Source organism: Populus euphratica, unplaced genomic scaffold, assembly GCF_000495115.2.
Source record: "Populus euphratica unplaced genomic scaffold, PopEup_1.0 scaffold1.1, whole genome shotgun sequence".
Taxonomy (NCBI): domain Eukaryota; kingdom Viridiplantae; phylum Streptophyta; class Magnoliopsida; order Malpighiales; family Salicaceae; genus Populus; species Populus euphratica.
This window is the reverse complement of record NW_011499845.1, coordinates 8,218,671-8,246,178: the sequence shown is the minus strand read 5'-3', so window position 1 is coordinate 8,246,178 and position 27,508 is coordinate 8,218,671. Positions and strand designations below refer to the sequence as shown.

The window sequence follows — 27,508 nt, the reverse complement described above, 5'->3', positions numbered from 1 at the left end:
CCGGCATTCCAGCTCAGAAGACGGGCCTACCTAAATTTAGTGTCAAACTATGACTGGCTATTTTGCAAGTCAGAAAGTCTTGATTTCGTCTAATAAGTAGAGATCCAAAGATTACATATTCTGGACACGTTTCCTTTGTCCTCTGGAATCCCTTTTTTTTTTTTTTGTTAGAAGTCCTGTTCTAAATTAATGTCAGCCTACTACAACTGGCCATTCTCTAAACTCAGAGGCAGTGATCTTAGCTATATCAATTTAATAACGAGTTCAACTCCTTGGATCCAATTTAGTTTAACCACTTATAGCCGGTTTTAAATTGGGATTAGAATTATTTTTTAAAGCGTATTTTATTTGAAAATATATTAAAATAATATATTTTTTATTTTTTTAAAATTTATTTTTGATATTAAAACAATTAAAAAACATAAAAAAATTATTTTTTAAAATAAAAAAACAAAGCTGCTTTATTTGGGCCGGAAGAGAGGGGTACTAATATCTGACACTCGGACTGTAAATGGGTTGGGCTTATGTATTCAGTGAGTTGGGCTTATCTCATTTGTAGTCCTCGTGATATTAATGTTACAGCTTCTACATGATGGGCATCCAACTACAGCCCATTGGGTCTTGGACAGCACCGAAACGAAAAATATTGTATCTATTCTAGAAACGTGTTTGTTTCCTTCTTGATTTTTTCTTGTAAAGTGATTTTCCTTAAGAAAAATAATTTTTAAAAAGAAAAGTATTTTTTATATTTGGTGGTATTATAAAAAATAAACCAAAAATTAATTTTTTAATTTTTTTAAATTTATTAAAAAAACAAGGACCAGAACTAATAAAAAAAATTAAAAAATAATGAAATTAAAAAAAAAAACTCAGTTTCATAAATTATTTTAGAATGAAACAACTGATAATTAAAAGAATGGAACCAAATCTAACAGGAAAAAAGTTGAAAGAGGATGAAAATAAAAAAAATCAGTTTCATAAATTATTTCAAATAAAATAAATAGTAATTAAAATAATGATGATCAAATATGACAAATTAAAAGTTTGAATTAAAAATAAAAAAAAATTAATTTTATAAATTATTTTAAATAAAATAAATTAAATTAAAAAAAATATTGGGTAAATCTCACAAATAAAAAAGTTGGAAAATAATGAATCTTTAATAATAAGATTTGGTGTGGTTAATATTGAACCCTTCTTTGCTTTGTATTTCTTCATGACTATCATGATTGAACTTAGTTCGTGATATTGCTGCAGAGAAAGCAGGAGCTTCGAGAATTAATGCCACCTATGTTGGTTTATATCTTTTAAATTCACTATTATTTCTTTTAATCTATTATTATTATTGCTACTGAAACAATATCTGAAACAGGAAAAAAATAATCCACCCATTTGAACTTGTATGAAAACATGAATGCTTCAAAAGCTTTCGTGTTTTTTCAACGGTTAAAACATGAACGGTTAAAGCTTTCGTGCTTGAAAACATCATAACTATAACTACAGAGACATTTAAAATATTTAATTTTATTTATATAAATCTCACTTGTTAAAAAAAACTATTATAATTCTTTATACAGTATAACTAGAAGATCTTGATAACACTAAATAGAAATAAAATTATTTTCCTTGAATAGAAAAAAATAAAAACTTTAAATTGAATAAAAAAATAATTAAAAAAATATTTTTTCAAAAAAAGGTGGTGCACAAGTACATAGAATACATTTATTTCAAGGATGATATGGCAAAGTTTAAATAATCTTGAGAAGGATACTTCTAGATAAAAGTGCTTGATTCATCATTTCCAATAGATTAACTGAAATTAAGAAAGAATAGTGTAAGAACTCGGTTACATTTTTTTCTCCAGAAATTACCTAGAAACCAATATCTTCTTACTTCTTTAATGATAGACTAAAAATTACCTAAAAATACACTCCCATGAGGAAATAATGCATTTAAAGGAATTAATTCCTAACTCATTGAGCTACTGTTGTGTTAAAAAAATTATGTATACAAGTTGGAAAAAAAACGCTAAAATTAGCTTGCAGTCATCAAATCAACCTTGTCTTCTATTATAAAAATTAATATGCTCAAAAAATTATAACAGGCATTGGGGACATTCCCCTGTTAATTTTTTTTTTTAATTTTTATAATAGAAGACAAGGTTGATTTGATGACTGCAAGCTAATGCTCAGATCCAAAGATATGATGAATCACTTCTCTCTTTCCGTGTTTCTAAACCCCATCCTATCCAACTAAATAAGTTACATTAATTATTTTTTCAGTAAATTTTTTGTATAATTTTTTTTCATATAAAAGGATTGAAGAAGGCAAGCACATTCGAAGCCCTAATTAGGCTAGCACGAACCAGCTCAGTCACGCCCGAAAAATAGTAGCGCTAGGCTAGGCGTTCTGCCAGACCCATTTTTCAATGGGTCTTGTGTCACGTCAGGTCTAATTTTTGGTCGGGGACTTGATGCCCGGGGTATTTTCTTGACCCTTAAATCCTTGGTTTAGAGTGAAATTAGTCCAACGTATCCAAAATTATATTTGGATATAATACACATAGATTTAAATACGATATCTAAAATCATTTTTTATAAACCCCTTAAACCATCCAAGTAAAAAGTTTTGAATCCGTGCACGTTCTAAATATCTAGACTCTCTCAAGTATTATCTCTCTCACATAAATACTAATTTAAATATTTGAAAGTTTTCAAATTCACCCAAAAAAAATACCCTTTTGTAAATAATTGATTTCCAAGCTCCAGCTACATTAATTTGGGCTATATTGAGATTGAAGAGTGGATCATATTGCAGCAACAGATATTTGACCACAAAAAAATTTATTTTAAGCATTTAGTATTTTGAAACATCATCAACAATGTTTAGCATTATATAACCAATTGATGGACAAGAACTCCAAACCCCACCCGTCTAACCGTGTAAGAATAGCATCAAGGATTGGTCACACGGCAGATGCATAGCTGCCACCATAATTTTTTATTCTTGAAGCAAAGCATAGCTGCCGCCAAAACTTTTTCTTAGACAAAGTTTGATCCTCCTTCATTGTGAAAGATACAGCTACCACTTTTTCTTAGGTTTTAAGGTAGACGACCAACAGTTGTCAGAATCTGAGAGGGCACTTGGTCTCTGTGATTTTCTTCCACGAGAATTTTCTGCTTTCAAAACCACGTCTCCTTGATTTTAAAAGGGGAAGGTGCGAAGCCAAATTCTAGTAAAGATACATCCAAGCTGCTCCTGGGAGATTTTTTCCCAGTCCCTAACGAATAGTCAGACAGTACGAGTTGGTTACCCACAAAGCCGAACTTCAGAACCCTCCCATGTAAGCCTCGCAGCAAATTACGGATGTCTCCTGGTTTGAACATCTTCAGGTCCAACCTGGCCTAGTTCATTGAATAATAACCCGTAGGAAATTAGGAAGGGTTGGTCACCCACATAACCGATTTCTCATTTGCCTAATCTTGCATCAGGTTCCTATAAATACCGTATCCCTTTCTCCTCCCCCCATCAAGCTAATCAAACATAATAGTTACCAAGAGATCTTCACCTTCCACGAGCATTTCCATCGCCTAACTGGAGATTCAATGGCCCACGCAGCGATGTCAATGGATTTGGCCGTGGTCCTTGTGACCATGCTTTGTGCACGAGCCATGGCTCAATCAGATTGTACAAGTGTTCTAATCAGCATGTCACCGTGCCTAAATTACATTACAGGCAACTCCTCAACTCCATCCTCACAATGCTGCACTCAGCTAGCTAGTGTTGTTCGCTCATCACCCCAGTGCTTGTGCCAAGTTCTTAATGGGGGCGGCTCATCGCTAGGGATCAATGTCAACCAAACTCAGGCTATAGCCTTACCTGGTGCTTGCAAAGTGCAGACTCCACCCATTAGCAGCTGCAATGGTAAGAAAGAATTGGGTTCACTTCTCTCTTTGCAATCTCAACTTCCTTTGAATCTCCCTGTCAAAACTCCTGTGCCAAAATCCGAGATGCTAGATCTCCCTGGACAACAGCTAGGGGAGACAGCATTAAAAAAATAAGATAAAATTTATATAACCACGAAGATATCACTGCACAGTTTCAAAATTTTCATTATGATCTGATGCTGACTCATCATTGTATTGGGCAGGTGCCTCTCCAGCTGACTCACCCGCAGGAACATCAGAAACTCCAAGCTCCCCTTCAGGTACAGCATAAAATGTAAACATTGCCTTTGAAAGTAACACATTTAAACAAATCAGAATGCCCCTTTACCCATACTTTATTGTTGCATATGATTACTTGCTATGAAAACCACCATATGGTTGATCAAGGACACCAATTAGATCCTGAGAAAAGGTTTTCTGTCTTGTTACTCTATTTTTCTATTAACTTGCTCGTGGTGACATTCGCTGGTGTAGGAACTGGATCCAAAACTGTACCATCAACACAAACAGATGGAACATCAGGTGCAAGCTCCATCGAATTCTCAATCCCTTTACTGCTCCTCCTTCTCTTTGCTGCTTCATATGGTTCAGCCTTCACAAAGGTTTTCTGATCAGGCAGTCAGAACCTTTCTCTAAACCTTGCATCTCGCATATTCTTGGTCATTGTTGTATTTTATAATATATTACCGAGTGCCATCTTGGTTGAGGGTGCATGTATTGTTTATTTTTTGTGACATCTTAAGAGATTGGTGTAGTTTTGTATTGCTGGAGATGTTTTGCTCTCTTGCCTTCCAAGTAAGACATTTATATGATCCATGCTTGAAGTACATCAGACAGATTTTTTTTGTTCTATGCATGAAGCACATTAAACAGATAGAAAGTTTAAAAGTTGTCACTTCCAAGGAGTCGAACATAAGCTGAGCTAAAAGGGATGGAAATGAATAACATAATAACGAAGAACAATCAAGTTCGTAAAAGGTATTAACTTGACAGTTTTACATGTACTGAAGTCAATATCCTACTAAGAAACAAACCATGTCAGTCATGTTCCTCAATCTAATACCATAGGTTAGATCACTACATAAAGAAAAATAAGAGGAAAAGCATCATTAGAACAGACCTTGTGCTGTAAACCCAGCCTTTCAAATTGTCAGATTCACTCCTGCAAAAACCAAAGCCTCCAGCTCTCAGTTGCGACACACCATTGGAAGATAACTTGAACAACATGAAACAAACAGGAGACCATAACATCCACATATTCAGGCAAGGAATGCTTGTCATCCTTTCTAATTATCTCTGCACATTACCCAGCTTGTAGTCAGTTACAGAATGGTTTCTGTTGACATAACTTTACCAAAAAAAGATACAGTAAATTTCACAGCCTACTTTGCATGGCTTTCTTTGTACACTCTAGCACTAAAAGATTTTCAAAGCACAAATCATATTAAAAATACAGATTTATAAAACGATCCATAGCAGACTAGTCTTCCAGCTCCAGTCTTGAAAAAGACTAGGAACTGAGAGCACCCAAATTCTTGGCAAGTACAGATTTATCAGCTAAAACATCCAAAAAACCTGTCCGTATTTTAACTTAACTAAACTGAATGTCTCAACAAAACCTTGTTCTTAGCACAATTAAAGACTCCAAGCATGATCTTTATAATTTTTAAATCTATTAACTATGAAGAAAAGCAAATGGGCTATCAAATATCCTAGGTTTAGGGTTTAGGGTTTAGAGTTTAGGGTTTAGTGGCAATGTTGATTTGTAACAAAGCTCTGGATGCAGAACATCAAGCCCCATTTATAGGCCCCAGCTAAAGCAGACCCAATTGCATTACCTACAGTAATCATTGCTTCTCTGTTTGAGCTCAAGAGAGGCTGGTGAATTGAGCGAACTGCAACATCAAAACTCAGATTGAATGATTATACTAGCCAATCACCTTGAAAAAGCATGGAGCAGGACCTCCTAGCTCAAGCGGTTGCAAATTCAGTCTAGCCCTTCTTGTTTTTTCTTTAGCTCAATTGCTCTAATCTGGCTTGTTGAAGAACAAGCTAATTTGCTAACTGCACAAGGGTTCTAGCATATGTTCAAAACTCACATCCAATTACAAATATCCATGATAATGCTGGTGAACCCATCAAACTAACTCTAGGCTTCTTCTTTTCTGAATAGAAACTAGGATCAAGCAAACATCATTCAGCCCATTATGGGTTTGGATAAAATTGTTTACGTTACCCACTCACTTCAAGCAAAATTAATCTCCTCCAACAATCAGTATGGAATCTCCACTATTCTTTATATCATTGGGTATTGATTAAAATCTCCAGGTCATGCCATACAATGATTAACAGCACATTTACGTATTGCTCCAGTTTGGACAAGTATCTTGTTTATGTCACTGCCAACTTTTGCACTGATATATTATTCAAGGGCAGGGACACTTGGTCAAAAACTATAAGATCAATATCACAGAAAAAACAGAGAAAGAAAGATAAAAGAAAACAGAAAATAGCTCCAGCATGTATTCCAGGCATCGCCATCAACAATATTATAAAATAAAAAAGGTTTGCATGGAGAGGCATGCTATCTAACTATAAATGCTATATTCCATCCATATGCTGCAAAGAATAGTGAAGCATATGGATGGAATATTACAACTGATATTTTCAGGGAGCAATGTTTAGCACACTAACAACACATGCTTCAAAGAAAATCAATTATTTTAAGCCACCATCTAAACATAATGAATTCACCATATGGCAGAACCATGTTGACAGATACCTTGATATAGATTTGAAAAATTCAAAGATATGCAAACATAAATAGGATTTAAGGGAAGAAAAAAAAAGTTACTAACTTCTAAAATTCTGCATGCTTCAAGTGTGTGATCGTGAGCGCATAAATTCTTCTAATCTTTCCTACACCTCCAATGCTGCAGCTCTATCCTTGTGTCTCTTGTTCTTGCTAATCTGCATAAAGCAATTGAAGTGGAAGAGACAGGGCAAAAGCCAAAAAACGCCACCCAACAAAGCAAATATAATCAAAGGGGGAAAATGCTCACCGAGATAATCTTTACATTCCACTGCTTCACAATCTTTTCTGATTCCACACTATCATCTTCTAACCGCATGAAAAATCCAATAACTGCATGAATTTAAACAATTTATGTTATTCCAATCGAGTCCGAATATGACTTCAAAAAAACTATATCACACTATAAGAATCTGCTGCAAAACCTAAAGAATCAACCAACATCAATCACCAACAAAGTAGAAATCCCAAATATAACTACCAATTGAATCCAACAAAAACCAAACCTCACTTACTTTTATTAAATATCTCAGCACGATCCTTAAAAGGCCAATCCATGAATTGCCACTTCTTCCCCAACACAAAAATTGCCACAACCCTATCCCAATCATCAGCTCTAAGCGCAGACGGCTTATCCCTCACCTCATAAACCGTCATCACACTATTCCTATCAGTACTAAACTTCTTCTGCACTGTAACACACTCTGGTTTCGGCCTTTTCATCTGTTTAACCTTCACATCCGTAGGTATATAGACCCCCTCTTCCAAAAACTCCTTCACATTATAAATGGTAATCAAAGTCTGAAACGCGCTAGGTACCAAAATTATGCGCATTCCCTCCCCGATTTTCCTACCTTTCAGATGCATTTTGGGCTTGGCTGCCGAATCATAACCCAATTCATCACCACCATACCCGATTCCTCTCTCACCAGCTCCCATTAACCTACTCTTCGCCACCAATCCATCTTTCCTACGTTGACTCTCAAATCTCTGCATCTCCTCTTCACGCCGAGTCGTCGCAACCAAAACCCAAAAAAATCCCTACTCTTACGCTCCAACAACGACTCCCTATATCTTTCAACGGCGTCTCATTGACGTAAATCAAAGACATGATTTTCAACACTCTCGTTCTCATTCTCCTTGATCTGTTTTTTATTTTTATAAATTTGATCTTTTTTAAATTTATTTGTAAAATTCATTTATAATTTATTATTAAAATATTTCTCAACACTGTATACGTGAGAGGTGAGAGCATACAAAGTAAAAAAAAAAAAATCATAAAATCATGCTAATATATTAAATTATAAAAGAATAAAATTTAATAAATAAAAAAATTAAGTACAGGAATAAACATTGTAATCCACAGTTAAAATAAATCTATGTGAACAGGGATAGTTAATGTTTATTTTTCCTTCAATCTTTTTGTTTCTTTTACAACTATAATAATCCAGAGCTTTCTTTTAATATTGCTAGGAGATGTAATTAACCGTAAAGCGTGAGAAAAAGTCTTGTATAACTCTAATATTTACATGGCTTAGCCCCCACTAATCTTGATTTTTTTTAATTAATGTATATGTTTGGATTAGTTTGTGTATATTGGTTAATCTTACAAATCTTAAAATTAATAATTATATAAATTTTTAATAATTTTTAAGTTTATAAAACTCAAACTAATAATTTATAAAAAATAAATTTAAAACCTAACATATTAAATTCCTTGCTTTGAGATTTAATTTTGGTCAAACTTTAATCTTACAATGGTGAAATAAAAAATAAAAAAATCACTGTAGCGATCAGAGGTAGAGCTGGAGTGAAAACCCAAGCCTTTTAACTTTTTCTATAATTTTTATAGATCTACCAGCGCTTCTAATCTCTCCATATGTGGCCACTCAATAAATCTAGTTTTAGTAACCATTTGCCAACCCTTTACTTCACTATTGGGAAGCCAAAACATAGCCAAGTTCACCTCTACATATATCGTTGTCTGAATTTTTGTCGCTGAAAATGGCACCAATAGGCCTGTTGTTGAGGCATATTGCCTTGAAACATGGACGTGGACGTTGAACAGAATTTTCTATGTAATCCATGGAAACTCCTTAGGGCAAGGTTCCCAAGAGCTAAAAAGAGCAACTTTCTCATCCGTAGCCCAAACCATGAAATCATCGATGGAGGAGAGATCCAATGGCCGAAGCCTCTTTTAAGAATTCTGATGTGAAAGAATTTTGCTCCATCTGTACACTTCACCTATATGATAATTTTTTAGAACAGAAGCTTCGGGTTCTTGGTAATTCTTTTAGGAATTTGATGTCTAAAATGATTGAAGTATCATCAAGTAGACAAGCAGTAGTTTACCCAGAAGAAAATGCTAGTGCTTGAATGATAGATAGTATGTGACAACTAGGAATTGTCTGGAACTAAAGCATGAAAGAAAACAAAATTGGGGTCCCAAGTCTTTAACAGGGTCAATTTTGCTTTGCTTGTAGTGGAGACCAAGGAGTGCATTATTTTCTGGACAGAAAGGAACGGCTTTGGCTGCTAGAGGTGCTAATGTCATGGCCACCTTGTTCGACCTTTCTTTATCCCCGCAAGTAGGATATTTCATAACTCGGAACAGAGTATCATAACTAGACATCGAAGAAGAGGGCTCTTCTTAGCTGTATGGGGGGATCACAATCTTAGGTTTATGGGCGCATAACCTCAAAGGTGGCTTAATGCTGTTGATTGAAGAGTTTTTCTTACACTGATGATGAGGGAAGATTTGAGTTCTGGGTGATCATCCAATTAGTTATAACTTTTCCTTTTTATATGTATTTATTTAACTGGTTGTGCTTGCGAACTCGTACCTTTTGAGTTTGAACTCCTGGGTTACTGTAGAGAAATTCTCTTCGATAGATTTTCTAAATTCAAGCTGACATTATCTTGCTTACATCTAATATTGTAATTGCTTTGAGATTCTTCATAGCCAAAGATGGGAAGGATTCTACAGCAAAGGATAATATGATCGCTATTAAGGACCGTCCGTCAATCATTTACAGAACCAAGTCTGTTGAAAGGAAACTATAGACAAGCATATCTCTAATTTCACCTTTACAATACCCGTATTTCCTCAACAGACCCTCTTTCACAAACCCAGTCTTTTCCAGTACCCTTTGAGAACTTCTATTCTCCACCTCTACAAGAGCTTGAAGCCTAACCAGATAAGGAAGATCTTGAAAAACACTAGACACTGCCATCTTCGATGCAATTGTGGCTATTCCTTGTCCCCAATACTCAGCAGCCAATGCATATCCAAAGTTTGCTCTGCATCGATCGTCATTAGATTCCGGGAAGATGGAAATATATCCAATTGAACGATCATCCAGACATATGGACCGACGCCAAGGGTGGGGTATGACAACCTTTTCCAGATGCGCTAATGCTTCTTCTCTAGAGGTAATGGAGTTCCACCTTAGATAACGGGTTACTCTATCATCACTGGCCCATTTCAGGAAGTCATCAACATCGGAAAGCTTAAAGGGGCGAAGGGAAATCCTTGATGAATCCATAAAGACAGCCAATAACAAACTCGATTTGGACAAATTAAGAAGGATGTTAAGGATACAGGCTGACAATCTGGCTACGCTCAATTATTTTATGACCACGATCCAACGTGGTGGGTGTGTCTGAATATATGGTCCGATTTTGAATGGTTGCGTGCAGGTCAAGTATCGGATCAACTAGCGTACAAATATAGAGGAGCCATCTCTTAATAAATAAATGTAATCAGATGCTGGGAGGAACCTGCCTAATTGTGGCGGGAAATAGTTTATTTATCTAGAGCAGTTGGGAGTCATTATTTTTGCTAAAGAGAAATTCTTAAACATAAAGGCAATCGTTTTCTTGACTAACCTCTGGAATAATAGTTTATTTATCCAGCAGTTGAGCTCAGAAACGGGCTTATGATATTTCCTCGAAGGAACTAGGATGAGGTCAAATTAGCTTTATAAACAGAACAAATTGGGATTAATACAAACAGTGAGAACGGCCGGGAAGGTATTTGTGCTTCGATTAATTAAATAACAAAACCATGGCCCTCGCGGTGGCGTTAGGTGCCGTCTCTAAAAATTAAATGACAGTGCTGGGATTGGTTATCTCCCTTTGCTCATCCCGTTTGGTCCCTTTGGGAACAACAAAAGATTAATAAGAAATTTGAGGTCTGCAGAAATTGCAAAGCAAGCATGTTGACCGAAAGAAAGCATGATAGTAGTCCAACAATGGATGTAAAAGCAAGCTGAAAGTACAATATTTCAAGGCATGGGATCAGTAGATAACAGACTATAGACAACCAAATCTATAAATTTACCTTTGATATACATATACTTTCGCAGCAGCCCTTCCTTGAGGAAACCCAGTTTTTCCAAAACCCTTTGAGAGGCTTTGTTCTCCACATCAACCCTAGCTTGAAGCCTGACCAAATCAGGAAATGATCTGAGCCCATCAGAGATTGCTAACTTCAACGCTCTAGTTGTCACACCTTGCCCCCAATACTTAGCGGCCATAGCATATCCGAGTTCTGCCCTGCATTTTTCATCTCCAGATTCTTGTCTGATAAACACAAATCCAATTGAACGATCATTTACACATATAGACCTGCAGTATGGATGAGGAATGCAGAAGTCCTTGATGTAAACGAGGGCTTCTTCCTTGCAGCTGAAAGTGTTCCACCGGGTGAATCGAGTCACTTGATCATCACCTGCATAGCCCAAGAAATCATCAGCATCGGATTCCTTATAAGGACGTAGCGTAATTACTTCCGATGAAATATCGTTCTCCATTTCCTCAGCAAGGATTGATGATGGCATCACTACAGTACTTTTTGCCAATTACCGTGAAATGCGCTTAAGAGCTCTCTAAGAATTTAATAATGGGGAATCAGCTACATCAGTAGCCAGTAGACTCAGTACCATAATTTTTTGAGAAGACAGGCTTTATAAAACAAGGATTCAATTACAGAACATGTTGAAAGAAGATAGAGCCTTCAACAACTAGCTAGATACGGTATCTCGTGGGTAATATCCCCATCTAATCCAATATTAACTATAATTAAATTGGTAAGAAACATGTTCGACAAATTCAACAAAAACTTCACACAAGGGTATAAATCTGATTGATGCTTCGATCTGTGATCTGGGCACGTATCCTATATTGCAGCACATCCTTGATAGATGGCAGGTCATGTCTATCTTGCAAATTGCAATACAAACAAATTTTAGTGCCAAATTTCGTCAACTAGCTTAATAAAAAAATCTAAATCGTTGTATGTTAACAAGGTGATATAATTCTTCCCTTGCTCTTTGATGGGAATGCTTGGAAAAGTGTGTTTTATTGCATTGATCATCTAAGATTTATAGGCACAAGAGCTTGCGAGTGCTGATTTATTTTTTGCAACAAATTCCTTGAATACTCCTCTCCAAATTACAAAAGCATTATGCACATATCCCTCCTTTATCCAAGCGATACGTAACTCACCCTAACACCCTCATCAATAATGAATTAACCATACCACCATTGAAACCACGACCAGTCTGCAACAATGAGAAGTCGACCCCACCACTACTAATAGAGGAATATGTGGGCTCCATCATCTTCTCGATTTAATAAGACAAGTGAAAGAGGAAATGAATTCTTGTGAAGTTAGCGAAGAGAGAAAGCTGAGAATCTTTTGCAATTTGTATATATTTAGGTAGTTGCGGGGCCTTGGTGCAACTGAGGGGTTTGTAGGCAAATATCCGGTGGATAGAGAAAGAGATGGTGTGGAGAGAAAGGGGACTAGGTTTTAATGATTTCAATTTTTTCATAACTAATAATTTGAAACTAATTTTAATCTTGTGAATTGATTAAGTGTGTTTTCTTTAAAGAGGGTGTTTGGAGTAAATTTCATTGATAATGCAACATTGATTTATTAGGCTTATTTTAGAATGAGCCTCTAACAACGTACAGGAGAGGAAGTGACTGTATTTATAATTAAAATCGCAATTGTTAAGGCATGCAGACCTGAGAGATTGATTTCCAGGAGTGATTTATATTTTTGTTTGTCTTTGTATTTTAAAAAAATTAATATTTTTTAATATTTTCAAATTATTTTAATATAATAATATTAAAAATATTTTTTAAAAAATAAAAAATATTATTTTAATATATTTTAAAATAAAAAATACTTTAAAAAACAACATTCCAATCAATCTCATTTTTGACAACTTGAGAAGGGCCAAAAATGGTGGTTAAGATGATCAAAGGCTGAATACGACACACTCCGTCATGCGCTCGTGGCCTAATGGATAAGGCGTCTGACTTCTAATCAGACGATTGTGGGTTCGAGTCCCACCGAGCGTGGTTCCGAATATCTGTCTGATTTTCCAACTATTCCTTTTCAATGTTTATATTATTTTAATTTTTAAATCCATGTATATCAGCGCTCTTTAAACGGTGGAATACCAACCTGCCGCGTAGACAGGCAACCTTTGGTGAATATACCTAAACAGTTGCATTCCGTTCCTGATGCTTCGACCCCTTTGCCATTCGCCGGTGACCTTTGTTTTTTCTTTTCTTCTTTTTGCTACTTTGTTTAATTTTCAGAGTCCGTTTATTCTAAACGGACCAACCCATATTTTTAAAATATTTAATTTTTTTATTAAAAATTATACATTTCATATTTTTTAAATTATTTTAATGTATTAATCTCAAAAATAATTTTTTAAAAATATAAAAAATATTATTTTAATATAAAAAAATTAATAACCATACACCCAAACAAAGCAAAGAAAGCAAAAGTTGTCAGGCAGTGTCGAAGCCTATTGCTTAACGTTTAAACAGACACGTGATAAATATTGTTTAATGAACTAGATAAAAAGCCATCGGGATCAGATTGTTTTCTGCAGGGCTACCTGTTTTTCGTCGAAATTCTGTGGGTGATTGGAAAAATGGTCTGAAGGCTAATCCAGTAATTTGAACCAATTCCCTTTCCAAGATCCCGCATTACTTTTTCCAAGCCCTTTGCTCTTGGAAGCTGGATTCGTTACTTTTTTTTTTAGATTATCGTGGGTGTTCGGACCAGTTTGCGCATACCACAATTAATTTCAAGGGTCCTGAAGTTAACAACTATATAAGCCTCCAGTGACCATCATATGAGTAACCAAGAACTCGAACCTGAGACCACAAAGAAAGCAAATCCCTTGATCCCAAATCCTTACCACTTAACCACCACTTAGATAATTTGGATTCGTTACTCTTGATTACGCTACATGAATCTTCTTCTGCTTTTAATTTTGCGTTTGTGTTTTTTGTGTTATAATGTGTTTTTTCATATTTATTTTTGAAAAAAAACATTACATTTATGTTTTTTATATGCTTTTTAATGGCTTTGATACATTGACATAAAACTAAAAAGATAATTTTAAATAATATTATTTTAATATATTTTTATTTGTAAAATATTTAATGCATCATTCATCCCAATACTCGAAACATCACTGATAAAAAAATATACGAATAAAAGAAAGAGTCAATTAAGTCAATTGGAAGGACACAGTGAGGAATGAATTAACCATTTGTTTTCATAGGGATTGAAAAATATATATAAAAAAAAATATAGGAAGAAGAAAACAACAGGGACCTTTTTTTCATGATAAAATTATTTAATTTGATTCTGTCTAACATCACAATATAAAATTATTTTTTAAAATAATTTTTATTTGTAAATATATTGAAGTAATATTTTTTAAAAAAGTTATTTTAAATTTCAGTATAATAAAACGATGTAAAATAAAAAAATTATTTAAAATAAAAATAAAAAAATTATTTTTTTTCAAAAATATTTCAGGAGAATTCCTCTTTCGATGGAGTTATATCTCCGTTTGCTAAACTAAACAAAATCCCAGACAGGAGAGCGACTCTGCATCTAATTGGATTGCTAAGAGAACCAGCCTCAGGAAATTGATTGAAAAATGAGTTGATAATTGAAAAATGACACTGTCAAAACATCATAAAATATTTGTTTTCTAATTTAATTTAAAAACGCAATAGGGACCAAGTTAAAAACTTTATTTTAAAAAAATATAAATATTTGTAATAAAATTGTGAAAGAGGATATTTATAAATTGCTGGACTTTATAGTCTTTTACTTTTTTCAGGACAACAATGAACTTTATTTTTAAAACTTTGATATTTTTTCATGTGCCAGCCCACAGCCCTCTCTCCAGTAAAAGTAGATTTTAAAAAATATTTTTTATTTTAAATTATTTGTTTATAATTGTATTGTTGTGATGTATTAACATTAAATTTTAAAAATAAAAAATATTATTTTAATATATTTTAAAATAAAATACATGAATTGAGATCGGTAATTTATGATCGTACGCCACCATCACACTGTAGGACATCATTTCTAAGCGGGCCCTCCATATTTCCTCTCTCCGCTTGACTTCCAAATCGGTCCCTGCTTTACAAGAACATTTATTCATTTTCAAAGGGTATTTCAGTCATAAAAAGTAAATACCATTAATTCACGCACCTAAACAAATGCTAGCATGGGACAACGACACAACTTATTATTGCAGTAGACTAGAACCAGTGTGGGCCTTCCTTTGTTTGCGGGGCCAGGAGTCTATTCTCTTTAAGTGGGACCCAGTTAAAAATCGTTAACTTCCAAATTCCCACGAAGGGCCTGGGTGCTGCACCAAGCTTTTGGGCGGCGCCTCCTGCTGCGCCCGTGCCGAGTTTTCTTCTCTTCTCCATAACTTGTTCAAAATCTTCGACTGGACTTCTGCCAGAGGCTGCAACTTCAAATTACAAGATAAATAAATGGAAGAGAATCTAGACGCAAGAGATTTTTATAAAATGCAAGTTAAACCCTTTCTTTCCATTACCAGATCTCGTATTAAGAAGAGTTCCATGCTATAAATAAGATGATCTTATTACATGGACATGCGTAGTCGCCACGGGAGGTGATGTGTGAAAACGCGTGCTAAGATATCACAAAGAACAATTAGTCGCGAGATGAATGATTGTTGCGGGGTGGGAGGGTTCTAATCACTTGATGATTCATGGAAAGGGCTGCATATCCAATAACAAAATGTTTTAGAGGAAAGAAAAACTCTTTTTCAAAGCTGTATCTGATCTTTAAAAAAGAAAAGAAGGGAAAATTCAAAGATAAAAAAGAAGGGAAAATTCAAAGATGAAGCCATCGGCCTCTTACTGGCTAGAACAGGAGTCTTTTCCAATTCCCAACCATCTTAAATTTCTTTACCATTTACAATTTTCTCGTCGCCTGCCAACCGTATGTATCCTCGAATTCGTCCTTGATTTTGTAAAGCAACGATGCACAGTGCTTCGTCCAGAATTATTATTTAGTACACGTGCGAAACCCGGGGGGGGTGGCGGCAGATCGCGGAGCCAGAATCACATAAAGCTCGTAGCTTAGCTGATGTGAAGCTCGTTTATATAAAAATATAGAAATTCACGAAAGATTAAAATTAAATTCAGGTGTTTGATTAAATTTGATACAACATTATAAAAATCAAACTCTCTTTCAGCACCTATATATATAAAAAAAATAAAAAATATAAAAAACAACACAAAACTTAAATTAGAGTATTTTATAAATCAGAGTAGTTACATAATGAATTAAAAATAATAATAAACTTTCATATATAAATTTTATTTTTAAATAATAAATAATGTTTTTATTAATTTTTCCAGCCTGAATATAAACTAAATAAACTTATTTATATGAAGTAAAACATTCTAAAAAATACTAGAAAAATAACAAAAAAATTATAAATAAAATTCTAAATCAACTAGAAATCAACTCAATTATCACATAATAGCTTCTAGTTTATATCACTAAGTCTTCTCTATATCAAATTAATCTAAAAATATATAAATCTAAAAATTTAATTATATATAAAATAAAATCTCTAGAAACTTACAGCACAATTTCAACTTATATAGTAAAAAAATATGTTCAATACATATGTAAATAGAAAAATAAATTGAATTTATAAGTCTCATGAAAAATAAAATCAAAATATTTTAAATTAACCCATCTTCTTTAATCTTCTGAGATTTTTATCTTGTAATAGATGCAATTAACAAATATAACAAATCCTTTGCTTGTTGATTGGTATCATTAGCCTAATGAGGTTATGGCTTATCGAGTACTTAGCTTAGCCCCGTGAGGTGATGGCTATCCTCCAAGTTTCTGTATATATATTTTTTAACAATCATATTCAGGGAGAATATCTAGGGATTTTTCTTCCATGACCTGGAGTTACGATGATTTTGCTAAATATAAACTCATTTCATTTTATGTATCTGAATTATATAAACAAAAGCATTTTAATTGCTTTATCGTGGCCGAAAGCTCACTAATTGAGTGGAGGGGCAGGGAGAAAGCACTTCGTGTTCGTGGCAATTCGAAAACCGACGTGATTGCCATTTGTAAGGCAAGGCAGTGGTCTGATCAAAACCACCGATTTTCCCATGCATAACTTCCTTTAAGATCCACCCCTCAAACCCACGAGCTCTTTCTTTGTTTTGACTGTACTCTTTGCTATTTCATGGCGATGTTTCAGGTCCTAATTATGGAAAGAATGAAATGGTGGGTTTAAAGTGTCAAAAAGTATTTTAAAAAGATAACCCACTGGAAGGAAAAGAGGGTAACATTCTAGGGGATGGGTTGTAATTTGTGGTTTTTACTTGGGTTTATGCTATGGGGTCTTGTCTGTTTCTGAGGCTTTGAATTTGATGCATCTTTGTTTTTTTTAATGATAAAAAAAAACCTGTTGAAATATACGGTTGAAGGACGCATAAAAAGAAACATAAAGATAAAAAGAGAAAGAAAGCAAAGCCAGGAGAGGGAAGAAAGAAAGAGAGCAAAACAAAAACACAAAACTTCTTTTGTCACTGGTGGTGTCTGAGGCATGCACGTCTGGTCTGTTGATCATGACTCTTGCGGGTCTCTTTGCATGTCTGTTCTATGAACTCATGGATACCTGCTGATGAATCGAGGTTTAAAGAGAGAGAGAGAGAACTTCGGGGAAAAAGTGAATCATTTGCTTCCTTTTGTTTTTTTTTTTTTTTTTTGTATTTCAGTTGATGTTTGGAAATGGAAGTGATGACAGAGCTATAGTGGAAGCAGAGGGGTTCTTGGATCCTATTGTCCGCTCTGTTGTTTCTGGGTTTACTAAATATTGTGATTTTGACTGTACTAGCACCAATCTTTTGCATCTCTCTCCCTAGTATAAACCTTCAAAGAAGCCACTTGTTCAAGAGTTTCTTTCATATTTCTGAGCTCGAAGCTGGTCTTGATCTTAGCCCCTGGAATTCATGCATACTTCTGGGTAAAAAGCAAAAATCCTTCCAGGTAAATCTCCTGTCATTTTTATTTATTTATCTTGATTTTTTAATTAAACTTGGTGGCAAGTCATTATTTTTTATATATGTTCGTACTCACTGGGGTTATAGTATCCGATTTATGCTAAAAAAGAGATCAAGAGCAGCAACAAGCAAGCAAGCTCTAATGTCACAGCATAGCTCAATCCCATCTCCAGCAGACAAGTTCAGAAAACCCACTTCATTTCCGAAATTGCTAACCGCCTTCACGTTCAAGAACTTCTCAGAGACGTCAGAGGTAATTATGAGCCCAACTTCAATTCTTGATAGCAAGCCCTTCTCAGGCCTCAAAAACCCCTTCTGGCCTGACTCAAACCCCAGTCCTAAAACCCCGGAACCTGAGACCAGGCGCCACTGGGACAAACTAGACTCCAAAGGCATTGGCCTTGGCATTGTTGATGCTCTTGATGATGAAAAAACTGACTCCAATTTGTCGAAACCGGAAAGCAGAACAGTTCTGTTTGGCTCACAACTGAAGATCCAAATCCCTTCCTTTCCCCCATCATTTCTTTCACCAACAGATCAATCTCCCAAATCTCCAGGTGAATTTGGTATTAAAACAAGAAACTCTCAATTGAGTTCTTTCTCTTCTGGGTATTCCCCTTCTCTAGTGAAAAAATCATTATTCGGATCAGCTAATTCGGGTATAGAAACTCCTAATTCTCCCCGGGTCTTCGCCGGGTGTCTTTCTGCTAGTGAAATGGAGCTATCTGAGGATTATACTTGTGTAATAACTCACGGGCCTGTTCCAAGAACTACTCATATTTTTGACAATTGCATTGTCGAGAGCTGCTGTGGTGTTGCTGGCTTCTCTACTTCTTTAAAGAAAGACAATAATAGATTTTTGGGTGATGGATCAAGTTACCCGCCTAATAATTTCTTAAGCTTCTGCTCTGCTTGCAAGAGCAATCTTGAGCAGGGAAAAGACATTTACATGTACAGGTTAGTTCAACCCCCGCATGTTTCTGCTTTCTTTCCTCATGATTTACGTGAAAACTATGCTAAGCTTGTTAAAATACATCTTAAACATGGAAATTTGGCTCAAACATAGTAATATAATTGTAAAAATTTAACAAATATTCCATCAGTAAACCTGCATATATCCTTTTCTTGGAATCTCAAAACTATTTCCTGTTTTGGTAGGTAAAGATCTTGAACTGAAAGAATACGAATATCTCTGGCATTTGACTGTCCTGCTATGATTTATTTATAGCACTTCAACTGTTTTATTTCTAGTTTCATCTCCGATTTCATACCAGTAAAATGAAGCTTTCTTTGAATGATTTAATTCTTTTTCCAGAGGGGAGAGAGCATTCTGCAGCAGTGAATGCCGGTACCAGGCGATGCAGTTGGAGGAGGGAATAGATGGAGTGGATCCAGATGATGCTTAATTATGGAACTTGTTCCTGATACTAGTTTTCATAATTTTGTGCAGCCTTCCTTCCCTGAAAGGTGGACCAACCCAGGAAATAAACCGACTGCTCTCTTATAAGGGTGACTTTGTAGGACTACTACCTGATTTTTGTTTCAATTGGAGAAGGATGTAATTGATAAAAGCGTGAGCAAAGATGGTAGGAAATTCAATGCCATGCTCGAATCTGTTTTCATGTTTTCTCCTTTGTTTTTTCACTTCATTACTCTCCTTGTAGAACCAGACAGCGACCCGGAGGCTGAAATGTGGCCTGTAAATTTGATTTTAATGAAGTGATAATTTTGGTGAATGATGTTTGGTTTGGCCACAGCGTATGGCTTTGAGCTGGTGTGATGATGATGTGTAACTGAAGCTTACCTTATCTTTATTTTATATTACACTGTACCTGTAATTTATTAAACACATAGCCCCTGTAGCAGATTCTTTTCTTTTCTGCGTCCTCTTCCCCATCTTCTTATTAATAATGTTATTGCTGTCAATACTTCCTGAATAAATAATTCCTGCATTAATTAGTGAGAGTCTGTCGCCCAATGACGAAAGCAACCCTTATAATTATCGAAGGGAACACTTCCAAGGGAATAATTCTCTGTTCTTTGCTATGCTCAGATATCAAATATATTAAATTATTCAGTGATGGATTGAATATAGATCTTATATTATGCTATGCTATTAGTAAAACAACTTGAATTAATATTATTATTAAGAACATAATTTTAATTAAACATTCTATTAAGAAATAAAACTTAAGAAATCCTAAGTGAATTGTTAATAAATAAATTATTTCTAAAACACACACACATGTCATAAGAAATAAAAACAATGATAATGAAAACATTACATTGTTTGTCTTTCAATAATTAGAACCACTAAATAATTTAATTAAAATATATATAAGCTAATAACTAGTATACTTACAAAAAAATAATTGAGATTATTTATTAACAGTGTAATTAAATATTAATAATATAAAATCCTAATAAGCGCAACTTAACTTATCAATTTCTGAATTTATTTTTGAGTTTACAAACCTTAAAATCATTAAAAACTTATATAATTATTAATTTTAAAATCTATAAAATTAATTAAAATACATAAACTTATATAATTATTAATTTTAAAATCTATAAAATTAATTAAAATACATATAACTAGCACAGATGTACACCTCAGTCTAAAAAATTATCAGTAGCCTGAAAGCAGGGTGGGTTGCCTTCAATAATGCTGGACAAGGTAAAGGTATGATCTTTATATACCTAAGCTATCTAGCCTTGCACCAGCCTGTCACGAGCAGGATCTCGTTCCTTTCAAGTGCCTTAAATTTTTTATCCTGGATGTAGAATTATTGGCTTTTCAGCAGAAACGATTGCCCTGGTGATGGTGCTTTAAATGGAGGAAAGCAGACCAGTTCGATATGCATCTTTCGTGAGGATCAGCATCTAAAAAAACAGAGTCGATGGTCTCATTAGGCGAGGAAGGATGGCCATGATGGCACAGAAGGATGTAATGACAATAACCAACAGCACAAGGAGTTTTGCCATTAAGAAAAATTTCATAAGGCACCAAAATGTGCGGACTGGAGGATTATTTCTTTAAAACAAGTTATTTTCAAAAACAGTTGAGTACAAAACTACTCTTTAAAAATACATTGAGTTCAATATTATTTTCTAAATATTTTTTCATATCATTCTTTCAAAATTTTTACTAAACTGTGTTAAAAACATTAAAAAATAATAATATAAAAAAAAAGGTTTCGAACCAGGCGAGGCGGTCCTGCCATCAGAACTGCGTGCTCTCTGCCAGTGTGGCTAGTGGCGAGACCTGATAAGGAATCAAATTAGGACCAGAGACCCTTCAGTCCAGGAGAGTTGAGACCCGGGAATTTCTATGTTCTTGTAGATGTGACAGCATTGTGGTACCGGTTATGCTTTTTCGTCGCCTGTTACAGGCATGTAAGGGATTTAAATGATGCTCTGTCTTGTTTTTTCTGTTAATGTTCTCCGGTTGTGTTACATCTTGACTTGAAATGAGTACAAAGCTTCATGATAAATTTTCCCGTATTCTTATTTTTATTTTTTGCAGGTGTTTTTATTTTAGAGTTAATATATGATATTTTTAACCCTTTGCTTTGTATTTCTAAACTATCATGCTATCAAATCAATATAGAAGAAAATTAATTAAAATGTTTTGTATAGTTTTTGGTAATTTATCGTAAATAAAAAGGATATTAAGATCATACAGTATGGTGAAATAAATTAAAAATATTTTCAAAACACATCTTAAACATAGCATGTAATTCATGTGTATCCGTGATATGTTGCAGGGCTTAATTTTTATTTTTTGTAAGAGAATAATGTCTAAGGGTTGAGAAAAACAAAAACAAAAAAAAGAAAAAAGAAAAAAGAAATTATTAACCGGAAAAACTAAACAGAGATTTTTTTTTGAATTAATCTCTATTAAAGAAAGAAAAAAGAAACCTAGTTTAATTTAGTTTCTGTTTTAATAGCTTGAAATTGATTGAAACAGATCAAACACCACTGAAAAAAACAAATATAAACATTAAATTTTCTTCTGGACCCTAAAATAAACCCAAAAACAATCGCCCCTAGATTTCTGTCTGTCGCCCGCTTTTTCTGTCTCTTGGTCGCTCTGTTCTTCCTTGATAGCCTTAGTCTCTCTGTCTTATCGATCTACCCCCACCAATTTATTAGAATGGGCAACAATAACTTTTCTTTTTTCAACTTTTTTTTATTCTGGAGAATTCTTGGCTTTAGAATTTGCAATTTTATTGAATGATTTAATCATTGTCGTGTTGATCCTTTTGTTCTTTTAATCGGGACTCCTCCTTTTGAAATATGAGCTTTCTCTGAAATTGGCCCATTCAGACCCAGTGGTGGAGGGCTTCTGGTCAGAAATGATTGTGGTTGGAATAAAGTTGCTTATTATTGTTAACTCTGTCAATTTAAAGGCAATGTTTTGAAAATAATTTATTTTTATTTTTTAATGTGTTAATATTAATAATAAATTTTTTAAACAATATATTATTTTACAAGTAAAAATCATTTCGGTAGGAAGATTTGTTGGGTATAAACCAAGTTGATATCAATCTTCAATTCTTGTGTTATTTGATCTCCTAGGATGTAATACCCGACACAGGACCTCTCATTAATCCTAGTAGAAGTTGTTTGCCTAGATAACATAGGACTGGTTTGAACTAATTTCTTGTTCGCTTCGGTAATTCTAAAATGGTTATTTACTTTAAATGAAAATCAAACTGAAAATGCTTCTAGCTTCAACAGACCTGAGTAGCTCGTTCACAATTTTATCCTCTCTTACCTTGTGTCGCCTCCCAGATTGACGGAAACGCTGTCCCTTGTCTCTAAAAAAAAAAACTCGCCGGGGACCACGTCGGAAACTAGCCTGGGGGGAGGGCATGTCTGTTGATGTAGCCATGCCCACGCCGTCTAATCAGCGTGACAAAAACCAGGGCTCGTTTTTGAATTCGACGGGTAGCAAGTCTATCCTCCAGAATGACGATCAGAATATGTCTATAGTGATTTCGTGTTTCTTTTGATATCCCAAAATCAACTCTCCCTGCACTTGCCGACTTCTGTCTTTAAGATTTAACGGCTACTTAAGTTGATAGATTAAGAGACATTTCAGAGATTAAACATGAATTTAAATTAAAAAAATCAGATCAATTGACATTCATCACGAGCTAGAATTTAGGGTTTTCAATCTTAATAATTTAAAAATTCTAAAAAATTTTAGGATTCATAGAAGCTTTTCGTGTAGATAAGATATCGTATTTAGCACACCTGTGTTCATGCTAGATTTTAACAGAAGACGTTGACGGAGAGAGGGGTATACCTATTACTATGCCTAAAAGCAGATTTATATCACCAGTAGAATAGGCTTTGGTGTGGGCTTGTCACCATATAGCAATTGTGTATTTTGTTCAAGGTGTCTTGGGCCTTGCCAGGCTCGCCGTCAGTTTTTACGCGATTAGATCCTGCTGAGGTATGCTGTCCTGCATGTTTTATATATCATAATTGATTGCGAAAATAGTTAATAGTAGAGTTTTTATCCGGTTAATGAACTTGTTATTTTTGTTTTCTCACCGGTGGTCCATCTTTCTCTTCAATTTGATGACTGTTATTTTCATGTGTTGTTTTATTATCTGAGCGCAGACAAGGTTCAAGGCAGAGCCGGCTCGAGTACACGAGCATTTTGACTCTTTTTTAATATAAGAAATATTTATTAATTATATTTTATAAAATAAAAATTGTTTTTCATTAATAAATTTTTTTTAATACAAAATAAAAATTGCTCAAAACTTTTACCTTTTATAAACATAAAAAATAAAAATAAAATATTTTTTAAATAGTTTAAAAAATTTCATTTATAATTTTATTCAAGTTGTTTATAGGTTTATTAGGTGAATTTTACTTATTGTCTATATATTTTACTTTTCCCTCTCGATTCATTAGGAGCAGGTAACCGTTACATTTCTGCATATCTTTCAAGTAATTTTTTTTTTCGTTGCAGTGATTCTGTTCCACTCTTTGGTTATCGAAGGTCATACTTGTTCTTTCAGGACTTCTTGGTGCACTTTCTTGGAGTTTGATGTCTAACTTTGTTGATAGCAAGTACAGTGCTGCCTTCTCTAAACTTCTTGGATCCCTTTCTGTTGCCTTCTTGGATCACTTCTTGGAGTTTGATGTTGTCAGTATCTTCAATGCCAGGAATTTGTTGAAAAACCAGGGTGCATATGCTCATCAATTTTAGGGATTAGTTAAGAATCTATGGTTCCTTGGCAGAATAAAATGTGTTTATGACTGAATGTAATGGTACCGGTTTAATTGTTCATTAAAAGAAGCTAATGCTTCAAAATATAGAATTAATTAAGAGCTAATTGGAATTTTGTTTTGCATCAACACGATGCCAGCAGCTGACTACCTAACAGGGTCAAACTCAGGTTTACCCCTTTCTTGAATGATATGGTTGTGGGCTGTAGTTTAGGGGGGTGGGGGGCTTGCAGAACTGACCAGAAAATTCATGTGAGGCTGGTGCTATGCCGACGAAGACAAGTTTTTTTATGGTTTTAAGGATATTGATTTTCATCTCCTGTGGGTTATATCAGCTATCTTTGCCGTCAGTGTGTGCTTGCCAAGAAAAGAAATTCTGAAGGTAGAGGCGTAGGGTACCCTTTCTTGAAAGGCAGAGGCTAATTAAATGACAGTGATTTGCATTTAAATTGGCTTATTGTGTAGGTTGTGGATTCTGTGGTGGTAGAGAGGTCTCGTGGTGAGTCACGGCGTGTCAAGATCTCTTCAGTCTATATGTTGGGGGTAATCGGCTTTTGGTGGGATTGTGAGCTCTTACTTCAGGGGCTCTCTGGTAGATGCTTATGGTGTAAGGTGCATGAAGGCGGTTTGGATAAATGTAATCTCTTGGTACTAATGACAATTAAATTAATCAAACAAGTGCTGATTTCTTCAATCTCAGGTTTGTTTTTGGTGTTACAGCGTTGCTACCTCTGATAACATCTGCAGTTGCTGTTCCTGTGTTGCAAGTTGGATTTCAAGGGAACCAACCAGAAGAGAGCCCAGGGAGTGAGCTAGGGTGGCAGAGTGCCCTTCCAGTTAACACAGTATATAGATAGGATAACAGAAATGTGACAGGAGGAAGAAGAAGACGAGGAAGAAGAAGACGAAGAAGAAGGAAGCAGAACACGAGAATTGTAATTCATTTCATCATGCCTTCTTCTGTTACAAGCTCCGTTACAAATATAGCTGATGATATATTCTAGAATAACACCAAGCCTTGGTTACACGTGTCCAAATGATAGTGAGAACAACTGAAATGAACTACCACAGGTGCCGCGTGTTGGCTAGTGGCTTCTTGTATTTAAACGGTGCGTGTTGGCTGGTTGAAAAAATGCAAGTGCTGAAAACGCCGCTGTTTCAATAACGGTCTTCTGTTTTAAATTTCTTCTCCCGACAACGGTGCTCCCTGAGTTGCAACATCTACTTGTGAAAGAACAGCGTGTGCTTGGTTCCACAAGTGGAGTGAATCTTGCTTTGACTGGTCCTGGTTTCCAGGAAAGCTCAAAGCATCATATTATTCAGTTGTGATTACCATTACTCCTTATCTCTTCAGTCCAATGTGTTCTTTCCCACATTATTTATTTTCCTGTGGCAGGCAACACCGCAGTACTCCTTATCGTTTAAATTTTTGTTCTCTACTCAAGAGATCTGATTGCTTGTGATATCTAAAAAATTCTGTTTCCAGCACATATAAAATTGGTTTTACCCCAGAATTTCTTGGACGCGTCAAGCTTGTTACCTCAGTTGCATCATTGCTTGGGGTTGGGCTGTATAATGGATTTTTGAAAAGTGTTCCTTTGCACAAGATCGTGTCATGATCTACTTCTGTTCAGGCTAAGCGGTGGATGATTGTGCATGTTTAATGGATTCTATTAGATGTATTCATTCTTTTGCTAATGTTTTCTCTCGGGTTTTCCTTGTTACTGGTTTACACAGAAAGTTTGGGATAAGTGATGGGTGGTTTGCTACTGGAGATTCTTTGATTCTAAGTGTCCTTGGCCAGGTAACATATAGACCTCTGAAATTGTTAGTTCTCTGCATGTGGCATGCCAATATTTAATGCGGAAGACAAGCGTTTTATGCCTGGACGCTTTCTACTCCCAGTTCATGGAAGCTTTTTGTCTCTTTTTTTCTTATTTGGGGGGTGGCGGGTGTTATGGTTTGACATTTACAGTGATTTTGAGCATTTCTTTCTACCAAGTGTGTTCCAAAAGGACCAGGAGTTATCCTAATACATCCGCTTTAAGGAATGGTTTTAGTTATTAGATGGATATTTAGTTCCTTATGTTTGTGTTGTTAGCAGGATCATTCTGTTGTGGCATTGTGGAGGTTCAGGCATCCATTTCATTAACATGAGCTATATACGTTTTCTTTAGCTGCCGATTTTCACATGTCATTTTTTTTTTATATATTTCTTATCTCGTGCAAGGTTGATCTGCAAAAGTCATACACCGAAGCAGCTAAACTAACGAACTATTTAGTTTGCAGGCTTCTTTCATGCCAGTTCTTGTGCTAGCAGCGAATTAGTTATGTCCAGAGGGCATGGAAGCGACACTTTTTGCAACCCTTATGTCCATTTCAAATGGAGGGAGTGTTCTTGGAGGCCTGATTGGTGCTGGTCTGACTCAATTCTGATGTCATTTCAAAGGAAAGTAGAGATATAGAGATGAAGTACAATTGAACCTGGGATGATTGTTTCCTAATTATCCAGTGCACATGCACGCTTCATCTTTCAGTCCGTGGTAGTGACCCTGCTAGGAAGCTTTTTGCTTGGCTGTAGATTACATTTATTACAGAGGGAGATTCTGTACATGTCTCGAGGTTGAATACGCAAACAATAGAGAGATTATCCAAGTAGTCTTTAATTATAGGGACCTCAGCTAATAGAATGTAACAAGCGCGCTGTAATGTAATGGTGGAAGAAATTGCCTTGCCTCCTGCCCGGCGGTTGATGCGTTGAGCCCTAAGTGCAACCTAGCCAGGCCTAGTGGCTTCCAAGGTCGATATTAAGTTGGGCTAATGTTATCGGGTCAACGTCTTTGATACAGGCTGCTCAACGGGCCATCGCCCTTAAACGCGAGGCAGGGCAGAATGGTGCTAAAAAGCCTGGCTATTGACTGCCCTTATTGCCCTCTTAAATTATATCATTCGACCCTTCACATGCTATAAAGTGAAGAGGGGCCAATAAAATAAAAGAGAATAAGAAAAGAAATTTGAACAAGTTCCCACTTCCCGAATAGTGGAGTAGTTATGTCGTCCCGAGAAAATTCCATCAAAGCAC

General features: G+C 35.1%; 6 protein-coding genes and 1 non-coding gene across 10 annotated transcripts; 4 read left to right on the top strand and 3 right to left on the bottom strand.

Moving 5' to 3' along the window:
• Positions 1 to 2,848: 2,848 nt before the first annotated feature.
• LOC105127264 (non-specific lipid-transfer protein-like protein At2g13820) lies at positions 2,849 to 4,711 on the top strand. The gene is made up of 3 exons (XM_011028495.1): positions 2,849 to 3,924; positions 4,151 to 4,207; positions 4,422 to 4,711. The coding sequence occupies exons 1-3, from the start codon at positions 3,606 to 3,608 to the stop codon at positions 4,556 to 4,558; spliced, it is 513 nt and encodes a 170-aa protein (XP_011026797.1). The 5' UTR covers positions 2,849 to 3,605; the 3' UTR covers positions 4,559 to 4,711.
• A 149-nt stretch (positions 4,712 to 4,860) lies between these two features.
• On the bottom strand, positions 4,861 to 7,870 carry LOC105128319 (parafibromin). The gene is given in 7 exon segments (XM_011029931.1): positions 4,861 to 5,243; positions 5,786 to 6,011; positions 6,806 to 6,917; positions 7,010 to 7,092; positions 7,275 to 7,787; positions 7,790 to 7,829; positions 7,832 to 7,870. Coding segments are annotated over 5 exon segments (726 nt in total). The 3' UTR covers positions 4,861 to 5,243; positions 5,786 to 6,011; positions 6,806 to 6,866.
• A 1,872-nt stretch (positions 7,871 to 9,742) lies between these two features.
• LOC105127253 (uncharacterized) lies at positions 9,743 to 10,539 on the bottom strand. The gene has a single exon (XM_011028483.1). It carries the CDS (start codon positions 10,302 to 10,304, stop codon positions 9,789 to 9,791), a length of 516 nt encoding a protein of 171 aa, XP_011026785.1. The 5' UTR covers positions 10,305 to 10,539; the 3' UTR covers positions 9,743 to 9,788.
• Positions 10,540 to 10,677: 138 nt separating this feature from the next.
• Positions 10,678 to 11,907, bottom strand: LOC105127242 (uncharacterized). 2 transcript variants are annotated; one of them, XM_011028471.1, is made up of 2 exons: positions 11,102 to 11,907; positions 10,678 to 10,921 (listed from the first exon to the last, which is right to left on the bottom strand). In XM_011028471.1, the coding sequence occupies exons 1-2, from the start codon at positions 11,598 to 11,600 to the stop codon at positions 10,887 to 10,889; spliced, it is 534 nt and encodes a 177-aa protein (XP_011026773.1). In that variant the 5' UTR covers positions 11,601 to 11,907; the 3' UTR covers positions 10,678 to 10,886. The 2 variants fall into 2 exon arrangements, with proteins under 2 accessions (XP_011026773.1, XP_011026764.1); XM_011028462.1 differs by lacking the exon at positions 10,678 to 10,921 and having other exon boundaries at positions 10,954 to 11,907.
• A 1,151-nt stretch (positions 11,908 to 13,058) lies between these two features.
• On the top strand, positions 13,059 to 13,131 carry TRNAR-UCU (transfer RNA arginine (anticodon UCU)). The gene has a single exon. It is a non-coding gene; the product is annotated as a tRNA-Arg (tRNA).
• Positions 13,132 to 17,506: 4,375 nt separating this feature from the next.
• On the top strand, positions 17,507 to 19,977 carry LOC105127223 (uncharacterized). Of its 3 annotated transcripts, none has more exons than XM_011028443.1 (3): positions 17,507 to 18,160; positions 18,262 to 19,131; positions 19,490 to 19,977. In XM_011028443.1, the coding sequence occupies exons 2-3, from the start codon at positions 18,272 to 18,274 to the stop codon at positions 19,578 to 19,580; spliced, it is 951 nt and encodes a 316-aa protein (XP_011026745.1). In that variant the 5' UTR covers positions 17,507 to 18,160; positions 18,262 to 18,271; the 3' UTR covers positions 19,581 to 19,977. The 3 variants fall into 3 exon arrangements, with proteins under 3 accessions (XP_011026745.1, XP_011026736.1, XP_011026754.1); XM_011028452.1 differs by having other exon boundaries at positions 17,509 to 18,160; positions 18,284 to 19,131; XM_011028434.1 differs by having other exon boundaries at positions 17,507 to 19,131.
• Positions 19,978 to 23,051: 3,074 nt separating this feature from the next.
• On the top strand, positions 23,052 to 26,862 carry LOC105128312 (folate-biopterin transporter 1, chloroplastic). The gene is given in 13 exon segments (XM_011029920.1): positions 23,052 to 23,181; positions 23,561 to 23,618; positions 23,620 to 23,645; positions 24,115 to 24,195; positions 24,198 to 24,343; positions 24,892 to 24,935; positions 24,937 to 25,038; positions 25,127 to 25,184; positions 25,639 to 25,761; positions 25,763 to 25,857; positions 25,913 to 26,038; positions 26,104 to 26,230; positions 26,716 to 26,862. Coding segments are annotated over 13 exon segments (1,263 nt in total).
• Positions 26,863 to 27,508: the final 646 nt, after the last annotated feature.